We start from the raw sequence: 16,096 nt of genomic DNA on the forward strand, positions 1-16,096 counted from the left end.
TCTTTTAATAGTCATGACGGCTCAGGGTACATCCCTGCCCGTCTTTCGAGGAGCGCGAATGCAACGAGGGTATGGTTTGGGAAGTATGTTGAAGGGGTTACTGCGATCAGCCGTACCTTATTTGGGTAAAAAGGCGCTGCAGACTGGTCTTAACATCGCCAGTGATGTGGTTCAGGGAGACAGCTTAAAGCGCGCCACCTCGGCAAACCTTAAACATCTCGGTCGTCAGTTATCCAGCCAACCCAGGAAGAGAAATAAAGCGTTTAAAAGGAAGCGCCCCATTAAGAAAAGGGTCACTTCGAAAGGAGCAAAGAGAAGGAAGACATCGGATATTTTTGACAAGTGAACTCATTCGTATCATCCCTGGCCGTGTGCACGCTCACGTCTCGACAATATGGATAAGATCCATCGCCAATCCTGCGATTGTTCAAAGTCAGAAGTGGACCTGTTTAGCATTCCACCTACGCAAACGACGGTCGAGAGTGGGAAATGGGTCGAATATTTTCCTCTTACAAACATAGGCGATGCCACGCCTATTCAGTTTCATCTACAAGGGTCGACGGATGAATACACCGATTTATCCCAGACCTTCCTGCACCTTCAAGTCAAAGTGGTCAACGGTGATGGCACGCCTATCGGCGAAAATGAAAAGGTTGCCCCGACAAACTTGTTCATGCATTCCTTATTCAGCGATGTGGACTTGATGTTAAACGACAGACTCGTCACCCCCTCTACCAATACCTACCCTTACCGAGCCATCTTGGAAACTCTGTTAACTTACGGGCCGGCTGCGAAAGAATCCCAACTGACCTCGTCGCTCTATTTTAAAGACACACCCGGGTTTATGGATGATGGCAACCCCTTCAGCGCAACGCCTGGCAACGGAGGAATGAGACAGAGGCAAGATTACATCAAGGAGAGTCGGACTCTCGACATGGTTGGAGTTCTTCACTTGGATATGTGTTTTCAAGAACGTTTGCTCTTGGGAGGAGTGGATGTCAAACTTAAACTCAATCGCAGCAAAGATAGTTTCAGTCTAATTTCCGCTACCGACGGCGCCAGCTACAAAGTCCAGGTCACTAACGCATCTCTGTTTGTCAGAAGGGTCAAGCTGAGTTCAGACGCTGCGCTGCTTCATGCAAAGACCTTGGAGACGCAAACGGCAAAGTACCCGCTAAGGCGTGTGGAAGTTAAGACATTCAGCATACCGCGTGGGAACCTGTCATTCACCAGAGAGAGCCTGATTCTGGGGCAAATGCCCAAACGATTAGTCATAGGATGCGTGGGTAACACAGCCTTCAACGGAGATTACTCGAAAAACCCGTTCAACTTTCATCACTACAACCTCAACTTCTTGGCGTTGTACGCCGATTCCGAGCAAGTTCCCTGGAAACCCCTCCGTCCTAAATTCGCCGAACAGAATGCGAGTTACATCTTAGCCTACCAGACTCTGTTTTCCGGAACAAATTCCCTGTACCGGGACAAAGGTAATCACATCGATCGAAAAGATTACGGGAATGGATATTCACTGTACGCCTTTGACCTGACACCCGACCTCTCGGATGGCGATTGCTTCAACCTTCGTAAACACGGAAACGTACGTCTGGAGATGCAGTTTGAGGAGGCTCTACCAGAGACTATCAACGTTCTGGTGTATGCGGAATATGAGAGCATCGTCGAAATTGATAGAAATCGAAACGTGATTGTGGATTTTGGAAATTGAGAGGAGGAGAGACAGTTAAATCTCTACGGGGCATTCACCATGAATACGGAACATCTTTTAAACTTTGTTGAACGAGACAAACTGATGAAGAAGTATTTTCTGGGCATTTTTCCCGCGGACCACGTACCTGATTATGTGAAAAGCTTACCAGCGGCGTTGATCGCCAATGTCGATAACCATAATGAACCGGGTAGTCATTGGATCGCTATGTACGTAAATAGATATGGTCAGGCAGATTTTTTTGACTCGTACGGGAGACACCCGAGGATGTATTCTAGTTATTTCACCGAGTTTTTACAATACAACTCGAACGAATGGAAATATAATACCCGATCTCTTCAATCAGACTGGTCAACGGTATGCGGGCAATATTGCTTGTACTTCTTGTTTCAGCGAGTGAGAGGAAACAGTATGCAAAGTATCGTGTCAAACTTTCATTCGAATAAACTTCAGAATGATCGAAAAGTATACGCCTTTGTCAATACGCGATATCCAAATTTAAATTCTCATATGTATGACCCGAATCTAATTTTACGGCAAATATCAAAGTCTTTAAACTAATGTATGTATGTCCTCTGTGGCTCGTGTTAGCCCTATTTGCCATCTCTCTGTATGTCGATGTATCGCAATGTCTGTGTATATATTTATATGTTGGTTAATATTCACCTACGACTTGGTCATGCGTTATATATATATATATATATATATATATATACACGTATCGTATACTTCATTCTACTTTTCTCCCTCAGTCTCTTTCTCTCTCTCTCTCTCTCTCTCTTCGCCTTCCTCCTTCCTCCATAGTGCATGCGATGAGTAGTTAATGATACCGACTCGTAGATGAGTGACAATGTGAATCAGTAAAGTTCGTTTATACATTTGAGTTTATTTGTACAAGTTCGTTGAACGTAATAAAGATCTCCATCGTATGACAATATATACGCATCATTTGTGAATTACATTCGTCTGATTACAAAGTGTTACAAAGAGTCTACGCATGTTGGGAGTGATCGATGAGAGAATGATGATGACGATGCGAGGTATTTAACCAACGCCATTTAAAACGAGTAATAACGCGTACCATGAACGTACACGTACAGTGAGAAAGATAGATTCCATGCGGATGAAAATGCATCCAGACTGAGACAAGTACATTCCTTAATACAACGTCAGTGATAAAGCATGACGCGAACATAAACGAGTACATTCAAACGGATAATTCAATCCGCAAAATGTTTACAAATACATGAGATACTTTTACACAATGTGATACAAATTTGCACGACTATAAATCCGAGTGTTTTGCATCAATGAATGGAGCGAGTATGATTTAATCAAAACTTTCCCAAGTCAACTTGGGTTTGGTGGAACGAGTCAACTTCCTCGCCTGTGTTTTTCTCTTTGGTTGTTTGAGCGTTGGTTGATCGATACGTGTAGTGAGAATAGGAGTGGAGGGTAATAGTTTGGGTGATGCACTCGCTGCCAGAATACCGCGAGGACTCTTACGTTTCAATTGTTGCAAAACACTCAGTCGTTCATTATTCGAAATCAGAGATTCCGGTACATTTGATTCGGATAACACTCGAAGAAAATGTTGCCAACCAATCGGGTTGGACGATTTACGTCCTCTCATAACATCGAGTATCAAATCAACGATATTTGAACCAGGTATGGTCCTTCCTTCGTACACCAACTCTCCGCGTTTATTCCATTGCCAGGTAGCTCCTGGTTGGCGGAGTAACACACGATCCAATAATACATCGGCGCGTTTTTTCAAACTAGCCGGTAACAGACTCAATACATTATTCTTAGCACTTTGATCGACAATCGTATTTCCTTCGGCCTCATTCTGTCGAGCATTCTCGTGTTTATCACCTTCGATACTTATATGAATGGGATTTGGTCGCATTTCGCCATGTTGCAACTGCAAATACCTTTGCAAGGCTTCGTTGTAAAGAGTAACTTTTTCTTTATCCGACATATTCTCCGAATTCAAAATAGACTGTATTTCTTCGTCCAATCTGGACAGTATGCGGGTAGAAGGTTGACTTTTCAAATTTGAAGACTGAATCGCTCGTGCAATCTCTTCGGGTACGAGCGTCATTTTCTTCGCACGTTCCATCTGTATCAATATTCTTTCCACAAATGATGTTTATTTAAACAAAAGCGATAAAATTGGACCGAGTAAAGCACCGAGAAATCCACCGTTTTGAATCAAGATTTCTTTTTTCTTGCGATGCCCGTGACGTTTATCGGCTAATGCACGAATGTGTTTCTTGCATCTAGACAAAGTCTTCTTTTGATTCGAAGTAAGAGGTACATTGCCTTTTAAAGTATTGGCGCAACATTCCGCGAGACAAGTAACCAGATCCCTCGATGCATGGCGTAGGTAGGCCTTGCGTTGTTTTGGAGCGCACTTGGCCAACACTCGCAAGACATGCTCGTGCTTCTTAAGTCTATGAACCATATTGACAGAATGATGATTTTCTCATCGCTGCAACGATTATTATACCTTACTGACATAAACTACGGTAAACTCATCTGGAAAAATCTTGGTTCGTAATCTATATTCTTCCAGAGTATTCGATTTCAAATCACGCGCCCTTCATGAGGCTGGTCCGTTTCATCGCTCACAACTTCAACATCATCAACACCATCTACATCTACGTGTGGTTCTGCCCCCACCCCAGTTTCCTCGGACTCACTCTGATCCAAGTTCTGCGTGGTTTTAACGGGTTGCATATAGCACATATGTCCCGGATATACAAACTTGTTACAAATCTTACACAATGTTTGCCCACACTCGTGCCACGTTTTGTGCTTCTGAAGCAACTTGACATTACATAATACGTTACAGACTGTACATTTGAAATATTTCCAACAGACCCTCGTTTCTTTGTGGGTGCGATAACAAAGGTCATTCTTGAAGTTACGATTGCACCTCAAGCAGTGTCGCAATGTTTCGTCTTGCGATGGTGCGGAACAGTGTTTCCCGTGACACAGGTTACAGGCGTTTTCACATTTGTGCTCGTGCTTTACATCGTACCCCTTCAGACACTTGTCACAGAAATAAGATCTGCGATAGAATGCGCTGAGGGAGGTAACCAAGTCGAAGTGTTCGTCATGCCAGTACAGGTATATGGCGTGATCTCGATCCTCGGGGCCTGAATATACTATCGTGTTCAAATTCTCTTTTGAAATGACTATGACTCTATAGTCTCTCATTTGAGGAGTGTTTTCAAAGGCTTTGATCTCTTCCAGACCGCATTTTCCATACGGGACATTCGCTTCCCTATGCAAGGCTCTCGCATAGTCTGCTTGTTTGCCATAACTTTGTCTTATCGAACCCCAGTCTGGGTCTTTTTCTAACCTAGCGATACCCGTTACAATCGCTCTCGCGCAACACATCTCATCCACTCCACGATTTTTGATGCGAATGATGCTGCGCATTTTCAACAGTTTTTCATTTATGTTCACAAACCTTCGACTTGATTTTCCCCCCTCAGGCATGGTCAAATGTATGACATTAAACGTACAATTTTCGTCTAGTGACAACTCCTCGTGTGATTGCAGCGTTGCCTGTAATTTGGTGCTGAAGGCGTCGTGCCTCAACTGGTCCTTCCTAACAAATGGCATGCTGATTGGTTTATCCAGTCTTGGGGCATTAAAAACAACTCTAACGAAATCTCTGTCCCGAGCACCCTCTATCATCTCATCTACAATGTTATCGAACATCCCATTCACACGAGGTAGCATGTCAATCATGGGGCCGTTTCTTCCAACCGGGTTAAAAGAAACTGTGTAATCAGTCATGGCGGCATTATACTTTTTACAATGTCTCTGACTGACCTTTCTCACATTGTACAATGGTAACTGTTGAGCGTGTAGTTGGGGGAGAGCGTGCTCCTCGGCCTGCCGCTTCCTGCCTGCGATGGATGACGTACTCCCTCTCCCGGCTCCGGATGTTTGAGGCCTCTCAGCTCTACGTGTCATTGCTGCTGGCACTGTCGTTGGATGTTCCTCCTCGCTTGGATGAGTTGAACTGCCACCAGTTGACCGTGCTCCTCCGATATGACTGGTACTCGGACCGGGTTGGGGACTCCTCCTCCAGCTGTGGTCATCTATGACGTGAAATATATCGAAGAGCGGATTAGCATCAACGCTAAGAATTGCTTATTGAGATGTGTCTAACATACATACCATTTGCGTATTGCATTCTTGCACTCTCACTGTGAACCTCTTTAACGTATAGTCCTACGAGCGAAATCACTTTCAACGGCGAATTTTACATGTACCGGATACAAATTGAAACAATCTACAAAACATAAAAAAGAAAGAAAGAAATGATGTAACGTACCTGTACTCGGGTGATTGTGGAAACTCTGCGGGGCATCTTCCTGTTGTAAAAAGTGAGTTGTCCTCGTGAAAATCAAACAGTGCTGTTCAGGTTCTAACTCTTCGTAGAGTTCCTCTCTAAGAGCAGACACGTCAGCGAGGCATTTACAATCGTGCAAACGCTGTACAAGTTCAGCCGTGGTGATCATGGTGACTCAGCGTTGCCCCCTCTCCATCGATATAACGTTGACGCAGCGAAAAAAATGTCAATGTCATGAACGAAGATCATCGAATGTTGAGAAAGCCTAAAAGTTTAAATCTATATATATCTTCATTTTGCCACTTTTATTACACTGCGTATGTGCCTTCTCCACAGGTTTGTATTACCCGCCATACATACATTCACTCACTACCACCAATCACAACTCACCCCGATCTCCAGAGGGCTGACCACCGTCACCCTTCTTGACCAATCACAGCGCGGCATTTTGTAACGGGTATGCTGGAGTAGGCCTTGTCTTCATTCCCATTGGTCACACACCCTTGCCCCCACTGGTCATTGGAATTGACCATAGCCCTTTGTCCCCTTCACCCCCATTCTTCATTGTCTCCCTCTCTTTAACCAGTCTTCCTGCCAACCTCCCCCCATCTATGCACCCTGCTTTTGTCCCCATTCATCGAGTCAACTTGGCCACGTCCTCTTTGTACAGCATAGCTCTACCATACTCCCATTGTTTTCCAATCTCCCCCCGCATCCTCAGTCTCTACAGTTGCTTAAATCGTGCATCCCTTGGCCCTGTATAGCTACATTGTATTCCCCCGGTCTTGATATATCTACCTTCCTGTCTTGGACTCTTTGTTTTAAAATCTCACAAAGAACTTCCCCTACCATGGCTACTGGAATATTGTTTCTTGGTTTCCTGTCTTGAACCGGGCTTTCATACCTACCTTCCTGTCTTGGACTCTTTGTTTTAAAATCTCACAAAGAACTTCTCCCACCGTGGCTACTGGAATATTGTTTCTTGGTTTCCTGTCTTGAACCGGGCTTGTTCTCCCTATACATTGTGCACAGCGAGGTAAAGTGAAACTCTGATCGCCTCACCATTCTCATGTAGGCTATTGCAGTGTGAACTTGCTCTCTCCTTTATGCCATGATCTATGTACATGATGGACACTCGCATTCTGCATACCCTTGTGTACAATATACACCGAGAATGAAAACTTTGTGCCTGTGGATACACTCTTGATCGCTGTTTGGATACTCACCCTGTGCATTACCATTTATCGTGGCAGCTGGACACAATGTGTAAGTCACCATGGACCGTTATAGTACTCATGCAATCCTCATCCAGCAAAACTGCACTACACAACTACAGTGCAGCAATATTCACCAACACACTACCGATGCATATATTCATAAGTTCATTTCATAAACATTCATATATTACGCATCTCCCCTTCGTGAAGATGGAGGGAAGTTCGCTAATTAGGGGAGTGACGAAAGAGGATGACTAATTAATTAGTTCATCCTTAAAACACTAGACTTCCGGAAGCAACGGAAGGAGGACGTTAATTAGTTAATTAGCGCTAATTAGGAGGTGTGACCAATTAACACCTCTTTCTATCTAGACTAGCATATCTTCTATGATATCATCCCAAGAAATGAGAATTTGTGCTTCATCATTCATATCGAGGACGATTGGGGAGGGGGTTGGAAGGGAGCGAGGATAATGAAGAATAAAACCATCCCATGGCCCAGCTTCACAATGTGCATGTATTTAATGTCTTTGAAAGCCCTCTTCCTCCACCTACAGAGCTAGAAACTCCATGCTCCACCTGAATGCTCTCGCAGACTCGAATTTAAAATGGTCTCCACCGATCAAAGAGGGGGGGGGGGGTGTATTTCATTGTGCTTGGGCTACCCTTCGTACCCTATTCTATTCTGTAAAGAGACGGCTCAGTTCGGTATTTTTCTACCTTTTCATCGGGGCAAATCAAGTATGAATGGGCTGATTTGGCAGGAAAGGGCACACAGTGTCAACGGCACACAAAGAATCCTTTCACACGCACCCATCGCTTCAACTTCCAATAACAGATTTTTTTTTCATCCTTTTTCTCTTTTTTTTTTTGGGGGGGGGGGGGAGGGGTGGAGGGGTCGGGGAGGGCAAAAATTCTTCAATTTTTCCTTGCATTCCAGAGGAAAACCGCGTCACAAATACTGCTGATTTTTCCTCTTTCTTGCGTATTTTCTCTCTCCCTTCTCTCTCTCTCTCTCTCTCTCTCTTTAATTCCAACAAACCAAGAAATCTTGAACACAAAAACACGACAGTTTGCTTTTCCTTAACTACATAGTACCTAGTAATGACTGCGGTCTACGAGCATCTCAACTATATTTGAAACAAACGGCCGCCTTTCAAGAACGATTGTTGTGTATTGATCTGAGCTATCATGGAAAATGATCAGTCACGTCATAGTTATCATATCATAGATATGCGTTTCTTTGTGTCGCGAAATTTTGCCCCAGCAATCATGAATGGATAGGTATTAAATGTAATTGTATAATATTCATCTATAGGCCTACATAATCATATCATGTAGCCTACTTCGTGTCTGATGCTCGGTGTTCGGGGAAAATTCATGCTTCATTTCATGTTCAAACCCTTGTTCCATCAGTCGATATGAAGCACATCCCCTCTGCCTGGAAGCAGGGGCGGGGGGCATAGAATAAGTTTACTTAATCTTTCCTTTCAAATTCAAATGAAACCCAAGGTTCGATAATTTTATATCAATGGGTCTGAATTCACATAGCACACATTTGGCTTCTTTCCATGAGTACATATCCTCGGGGTCATCCCACAAAACCGACACTCACGAGTTGTACGGCCCACGAGTTCGACATTACATCGTGGGGCTTGTGTCGGTCTCGTGGGCCTTTCTTGCCTAGTGTCTAACTCGTGGGCTTTGTTTGTCTAGTGTCGGACTCATGGGCCTCATATTCCTAGTGTCGAACTCATGGGCTGTATGACTCGTGGGCTGTTGACTCGTGAGTGTCGAACTCGTGACGTGCACCCATTCCCTCGTTATGATCTCTCACTTACTGTTCCTGTAGATTGCCGAACATGAAAAAAAAAAAAACTGCTGATAAAATACAAGTAGCAAAAAGATGACTATATTGGAGAGTAAAGGGTCATGAAGTTCAGAATTAAAAAAAAAACAAAATCAAAACATAATAACACAACTAATTGAAAGTGACCACGTGATTGGTCAGCAACTTCTCAGAAATATTTGCGTCACTTCAAAAATCCAACAACAATTTCACTTTTTTTTTACTTCTATGAAGACAACATTAGTATTTTACTTCTCCTCCCCAGTGGGGTGTCTCACTCCCCCCACCCTCCCTCCCCCTTTCTTTTTCCCTCTCTTCCCCCTTCTCCTGCATTTCCTTCCTCTCTCTTGTCAGACTCAATAAAAAAAGGGAACCTGTCTTTAGGGTTGTTTGTATAATAGGTTACAGAGCACAATACCGGTAGGCCGCTAGCGCACATCGCGGTTCATTCCAAATTCTCACAGTCTCACGTGCCCGATTACACCGCAGCGATTAGCAAATGTGGCTTCACTCACGTTCATCCTCGTGATATCGATGCAAGTGGCATTATCATTTTGTCCGTTATTAAAACAAAACATGCATAAAATGTGGGTTTCTTATTGGCGGTGGGGAAACAGCCAGTTCCACGTCTCTTATGGCTCTACGAGAAAGAGAGAGAGAGAGAGAGAGAGAGAGAGAAGAAATACATATACATATATTGTGTGTGGGAAATTACAAGCTTCCAGAAAAAGAATCCGGAATCTATGGAAAGAAAACAAAATTGTGATCATTCACTTCCCACTGTAACAGTGCGCGAATGTTTCACATCATATGGAAATAGAAATGAAAATATTCCCAGGCATCTGGTGGTCTACTTCAAGTTTTATTTTGCTGTTTCCCATTTATGTGGATCTGTGTGTACTGTAACTTTCAAGACGTGTCATTACATTTTTCCTTCTTCGTCTTGTTCATGGTAGTACATCATCTTGACTATAATTATGTACGCGAACAAATATTACTATATTCATGTTTTAATTTAAAGCGACACTAATGACTTGCAATAACCATTCATGTTTTCACCGTCGTGCCATGATTCATCATTGGATACAGACCACTGGGTTAAGTCGACTGGGAACTATGGATCAACCAGTCACATCAATTGTCTGAGAGTTGTTTAGATTGACGCCCAGGACATGGAACCGGAAGTGATGATTACGCTCCTGCTGGTTCCGTCCCATAAGCCCTGTGTTCTAGACCATATCGGCATTTCAAAATCCAATTGTGGTCTCAAGAAGAAAAGGGGGAAAAAGGAGGAGCGTGGGAATAGTACTGGGCAAAAACAGACAAAGTCAAAACAACTTATACGGAGTAAGAGCAATACCCTGCAGTTTTGTTCAGCAATTTTATTATTAGTTTTATTTTGAGTTTGGGTTTTGGTTTGGACTTGGATTTGGGTTCTGATTTGAGTTTTGACATTTTGGCATTTGAGTTTGAGCCTGAGTTTTGATGTTGATTCTGATTTTGGTGTGAGTTTGAGTTCGAATTCCAATTTGAGTTTCAATTTCAGATCAAATGTTAACTTTATTTGAGTTTCTGTTTGATTTAGATTTTAGCCTTAGTTTTGATGTCTGTCTAAGTTCGAAGTCTACGTGGCCCTAGGGATATTATAATCAAACGTGTGCAAGCAAGAAATCACTGTATCTTTCGCGGACTGCTCCCCTAGACATCATTTATGAAACTTATGAACTCTTTTAGTTTTAATTTCTGCCCTAGTATTACTTTTGAAATGTGAAGCACCGCTGCAAATTACTATGATTGGGACATATTCATGGACATTGTGAAGTTTGAAATTAGATTCTCTTAAGATATACAGGTTTTCAATCACACCAAGAGAAGAGTGCTAGAAGCGAGTAGGGCTCATTCACGAATGTATACATTCATCTGCATAATGTATGTCCAGAGCCAAATTAAATAAAGCGAACTCAATATGTTCCGCAGCAAATGGCTAACAAATTTATCCTAAAATTTTCGATTTCTCATTCGCAAATGAGCGTAGATGCAGCCATTGCGCATGATGACTTTTCTCATGGAAAAAAAATGAACAAAAAGTGACCCGGACACCTACAGGGTGCACGTCACGAGACCGACACCCACGAGTCATACAGCCCACCAGTTATACAGCTCACAAGTCATACAGCCCACGAGTCATACAGCCCACAAGTCATACAGCCCACCAGTTATACAGCCCACGAGTTCGACACTGAGTAGATAAAGCTCACGAGTTCGACATCAAGTAAAATAAGCCCAGGAATTATACGGCTCACGAGACCGACACTACGCACAGAAGGCTCATGAGACCGACACTAGGCAAACAAAGCCCACGAGACCGACACTACACTTAAAAGGCCCACGAGACCGACGCTACGCATACAAGGCTCACGAGACCGACATTACGCAAAAGAGGTTCAGGAGACCGACACTAAGCAAAGAAGGCCCACGAGACCGACAGGATGAACAGCGCCACCTATAGACCAATAAATTGTATAGGGTGTCCTGATGATGGCATAAGGAAGATATGAGAGATGGAAAAGAAGAGTTGCCAGGGTGTTACCCCTTCAGTTGCCCCCCCCCCCCCCCCCGAAATGATCAGGATCTTTAATTGTGTTTGCGCGGGTGTGTGTTTGTGAGAAAAGTGAACAAAATTCAGTAAAAGCGTGCAACAGATCTTTCCACATTAACTAAAGATGCCAAGACACCCTCGTTTGCATGTTAACCCTTTGACCTCTTTTATATATTCCTACTCCCAGCCCCCCCCCCCAAATAAAAGAGAGAAAGAGAGAGAGAAAGAGATCTGCCTTTGGTGATTGTTATTATATTCTAGTGGGAGGCATTTTATAGAGTAAAAATCGGCATGATTCGAGTGTGCTTATGATTTGAATAGAGAAAAAACGGCTTGTAAGAAAAATTGTTAGTGCAATTCAATCTAATCTGTATAAACAAAGTGGCTACCAAAATCATTACGTTTTTATTCTTGTAGGTGGTTGCTTGTGGAAAACTCGTTACTGAACTGGCAAATTAACATCACTTAAATTACATGATGAGAAGGTGGAGCTGCAGACAAGAATTTAATACAAGTCAACGAATTAGGAAGAAAATAAAGCATATACATTTTGTTTAATGCAAATACAATACATTGAATTGATGAGAGATAAGTGGTCTTAGCTATACTTCACGGATTTTGGGATCTTATGAGATTCTGTTGTACTATGATGTTAATCTGCATTGGCTCGAAAAATCAGATTATCAAGGAAAAAAATATCACGAAATGTGATGGCAGTAAATGATTAAAAAATGACAATTTCTCATATAGGTCCTATATAATATATACATATTCGATTCGGATTCGGAAAAAAAAAGATGCATCCATGAAAACAGCTATTGTATTTCCAGAAAAATGTACTGTTTTGGAGGAGAATAACACAAGCCACAAATCGAGGTGACTCCCTGCGATATGAAACGTTTTAATCAGTTGAATTACATACATTATAGTTACAGAGAAAATTACAAATAGATCTTACTCCAAAACGTCTAAGCCCGGGGGTAGGATATCTAATATAGCCTAAGAAAATAGTGAATAGAGAAAGAGAAGAGGTAAAAAGTACATCCTGTTCATCTTCTAGCTAAAAACTAGGAAAGCCTATTAAAAGTAGCACGGTGGCATTATCAAAGCTCTAAAATTAATCCATACATCGGTCTTGTCCTCTTTTATCAATTCATTTGACCATGTGTTTTTTGTCTTCTCCTTTTTTTGGGGGGGGGGCATGAAGAATGCAATTCTATTTTTCTTATTGATAACAATGTCGCTCCCTGACATACCTGCCCCTGGAAATGTGTGGAAATACATATTTGATGTCATTCATTATGTAGATGGTTACCATCTTTCACTTGATAGCGTGACGAAATTGCACCCGCCAGTATGTTATTTTTCCGTTCATGGAACACCCTGTACAGGTAATTGACATGTAGATGGCGCTGTTTATCTTGTCGGTCTCGTGGGCCTTCTTTGCCTACTGTCGGTCTCGTGGGCTTTCTTTGCTTAGTGTCGGTCTCGTGAGCCTTTTTTGCTTAGTGTCGGTCTCGTGAGCCTTTATTGCTTAGTGTCGGTCTCGTGGGCTGTGTTTACTTAGTGTCGGTCTCATGAGCCTTTTGTGCCTCGTGTCGAACTCATGGGCTGTATGACTCCTGAGCCGTATAACTCATGGGCTGTATGACTCATGGACCTTTTATTGATGTCGGTCTCGTGGACCGTATGACTCGTGGGTGTCGGTCTCGTGGCATGACCCCCACCTACAACCATTTAAACTGATTCATCAAAATGTGTACATCAATGCAAACAGATTGACCTACACTTAAAAAGTAATGTTTTTTATTATATAAATAAGTTTAAACATTCTGCCGAGAATCTCCGAAATCTTGAAATATTTCTCAAAAGCAGGTTAATCGAGAGATGAATTGCTGATATGAATGGAAGCTTTCCCAATCCCCGTTTTTATCAGCTTTTGCAGTAAGCCCAGGGCGTTGAAAAAAAGGCTCCTCTTTTACGTCACCAAGGCAACGTCGTTAGGTGGACCAAAAGGAAATCAGCTCTACGCCGCAAGCTCGTCTCGTCCAAGTTCACGGAAAGGCCAGAGATAAATGTGAAACCACCTCCCAGCCAGTTCTCAGCGACCTGTGTATTGTTTCATTGCTCAAACACTGGCATTCTTACCTTTCATACCATCTGATTCAGGGATGTGCATGGGAAAGACAGTGCTCATACAAACTGACATTTTTCCCACAGGGTGAGAACATCTGCAGAATCTCATACCCCCAAGAAATAACGAGGACCAACCATATATTTTATATAATATCGAGACAGTGTTAGCAATTGAGCAGGTATACGATAGAAGGTGGGGGATTGGTGGAAACAGAAAAAAAAAACAAGATGAGAAATTAACAGAAAACAACACAAGAAATATAACATAACAGAAATACAAGAAATATGATATCATGATAAGGAGGGATATACATGACCAATACTTAACTGACAGCTACAAGTAGAATGAATCTTTTTAAAAATTACAGCGGTCGCAAAATGTATAGAAATGCTGATTTGATAATCATTTGACATGGCATTGAACATCACTGATGAATCGATGGAACATTTTGTTGTTGTCAGGAGCGATACTTCTGGCTTGGTGTGTGCATTTCATCTCATTAAAGCTTCACGTTGTAAACTTTCACTGTTTTAAAAGCATATTATATGGAACTTTAAAATGTTAAATTTTGCTTGTGTTGTCAATGGAATCAGCTTTTCCCTCTTCTTTACAAACAAAACCGTAATTTTGAAATGCCTTTGAAGGCATAAAAATATCAAAACTTACTCGTTGTCAACTATTCACATCAAACCGTATCCGGGCAATTACCCCCTGAGAGCAATTACCCCCCGGCTAAATACTGGTTAGTGGTAAGGTTAGAGTAAAGATTAGGGTTAGGGTTAGGTTTAGGGTTAGGAGTTTGGGTGAGGGTTAGAATTAGGTTCAGGATTAGGATTAGGATTAGGGCCAAGGGAAGGGTCCGCGGTAATTGCCCAGGGGGTAATTGCCCTTGAACCCATCCAACAAGCCAGTCAGAATTTGAAATATCAGTAGAAATGAAACGAGTCAATTATACGCTTCCAATCTTGCATGACGTGTTTCGCATCTCGTGGCTCTCCTCGCCTCCTCTCAAACTTCCAGAAAAGTGTTATTTGTCACTGGTTGCATCTCCGCCTCGCGTGATCAAATCGCTTCGGTAGAAATTTTCCTCCCGGACACCCGGTTTTATATATGTATTATTTTACCAGTTGGTAAGCGGAGAATTGTTGCCATGGAAACTTGTTAAGATGCATTACCATATCTGTCAACGCACGAACGCTGACGGAGGATGAAAATGGCGCGTTAAAAAAAAAAAAACTGGGATTGTCACCATGGTCACAACACCTGTTTCTTCTGCACAGCTCTCGTCATGCTAGTCTTAGTTTGAAGCTTAAAGGTACTGCTTACCATTGGGAGCAGTGATTTAAAAAGTGTTCAAGTTACCACATTTGGTGCATGTGTGTACGTCAGCTGCATCACAAAACATCCTACCATATAAAAATTTTGCACTAAAGCCGAAAATATAAAGATATATCACTATTTGTTTTCTCACTAAACCATGGCCGGTGACTAGGGTTAGAGTTAGGTGACTCTCACTAAACCATGACTGTGGACGATTTAGTCTAGAAACAATCTGCTGATTATAACTATTGTTCACATTTTTATATGTTTAACAATATTTAATACTGATTAACTTTTTTACACTGGTTGTTTCTATCCCAAACTAACATTTTAGAAATAGTTTGAAGCACTAAAGCTATGTTTTTGTTTCATTTGCAAATGGTAAACAATGTCTTTAAGGTTAAATTTATGACTTAATCTGTACAGGGTTATGCTAAATTACTCCTGCCGAAGACAAAACAATAGATAAATAAACAAACGAACAAAAAAAAAGTTCTTGTCATAAGCATAACTTTAGGGCAGATGATACACATGCCATGATAGTAAAAGAGCACACATACATACACATAAATATGCTTCCAGTTTTACTGTGTTCAAAATATAACGTGACTTTGTGATCAAAGCAATTAGTTTGTTTATATCGCATGTCGAACTTTAGAAATGAGCAATCAGCTGCCCACGAGGATTTAGGGTATTTTTGACTTTTTTTTTCATTTCAGAAATTCAAAGAGTACATCCTTAACTACATGTTATTATAAATCATAATAGTTTTTACATCATCGGATATCTTAATGACTGTACATTCTTCAAATTCTGTAATTTAAAAAAAAAATGTTCGATAAACTCCTAAACTCCCTTTTTTGTTCTGCTAACAAT

General features: G+C 41.9%; 2 protein-coding genes across 2 annotated transcripts; one reads left to right on the plus strand and one right to left on the minus strand.

Moving 5' to 3' along the window:
- Positions 1 to 394: 394 nt before the first annotated feature.
- Positions 395 to 1,723, plus strand: LOC139732222 (uncharacterized protein F54H12.2-like). The gene has a single exon (XM_071643099.1). It carries the CDS (start codon positions 395 to 397, stop codon positions 1,721 to 1,723), a length of 1,329 nt encoding a protein of 442 aa, XP_071499200.1.
- Positions 1,724 to 4,312: 2,589 nt separating this feature from the next.
- On the minus strand, positions 4,313 to 6,152 carry LOC139732223 (uncharacterized). Its single transcript, XM_071643100.1, has one exon. The coding sequence runs from the start codon at positions 5,714 to 5,716 to the stop codon at positions 4,313 to 4,315; it is 1,404 nt and encodes a 467-aa protein (XP_071499201.1). The 5' UTR covers positions 5,717 to 6,152.
- Positions 6,153 to 16,096: the final 9,944 nt, after the last annotated feature.

The sequence above is a fragment of the Diadema antillarum genome, unplaced genomic scaffold, assembly GCF_040938485.1.
Source record: "Diadema antillarum isolate AM-2024a unplaced genomic scaffold, OU_Dant_1.0 seq00000406_RagTag, whole genome shotgun sequence".
Lineage (NCBI taxonomy): Eukaryota > Metazoa > Echinodermata > Echinoidea > Diadematoida > Diadematidae > Diadema > Diadema antillarum.

What these genes read in the sequence shown, in the direction of transcription:
- LOC139732222 (XM_071643099.1), top strand. Translation starts at nt 395, where the DNA reads ATGGATAAGATCCATCGCCAATCCTGCGATTGTTCAAAGTCAGAAGTG.
- LOC139732223 (XM_071643100.1), bottom strand. Translation starts at nt 5,716, where the DNA reads ATGACACGTAGAGCTGAGAGGCCTCAAACATCCGGAGCCGGGAGAGGG.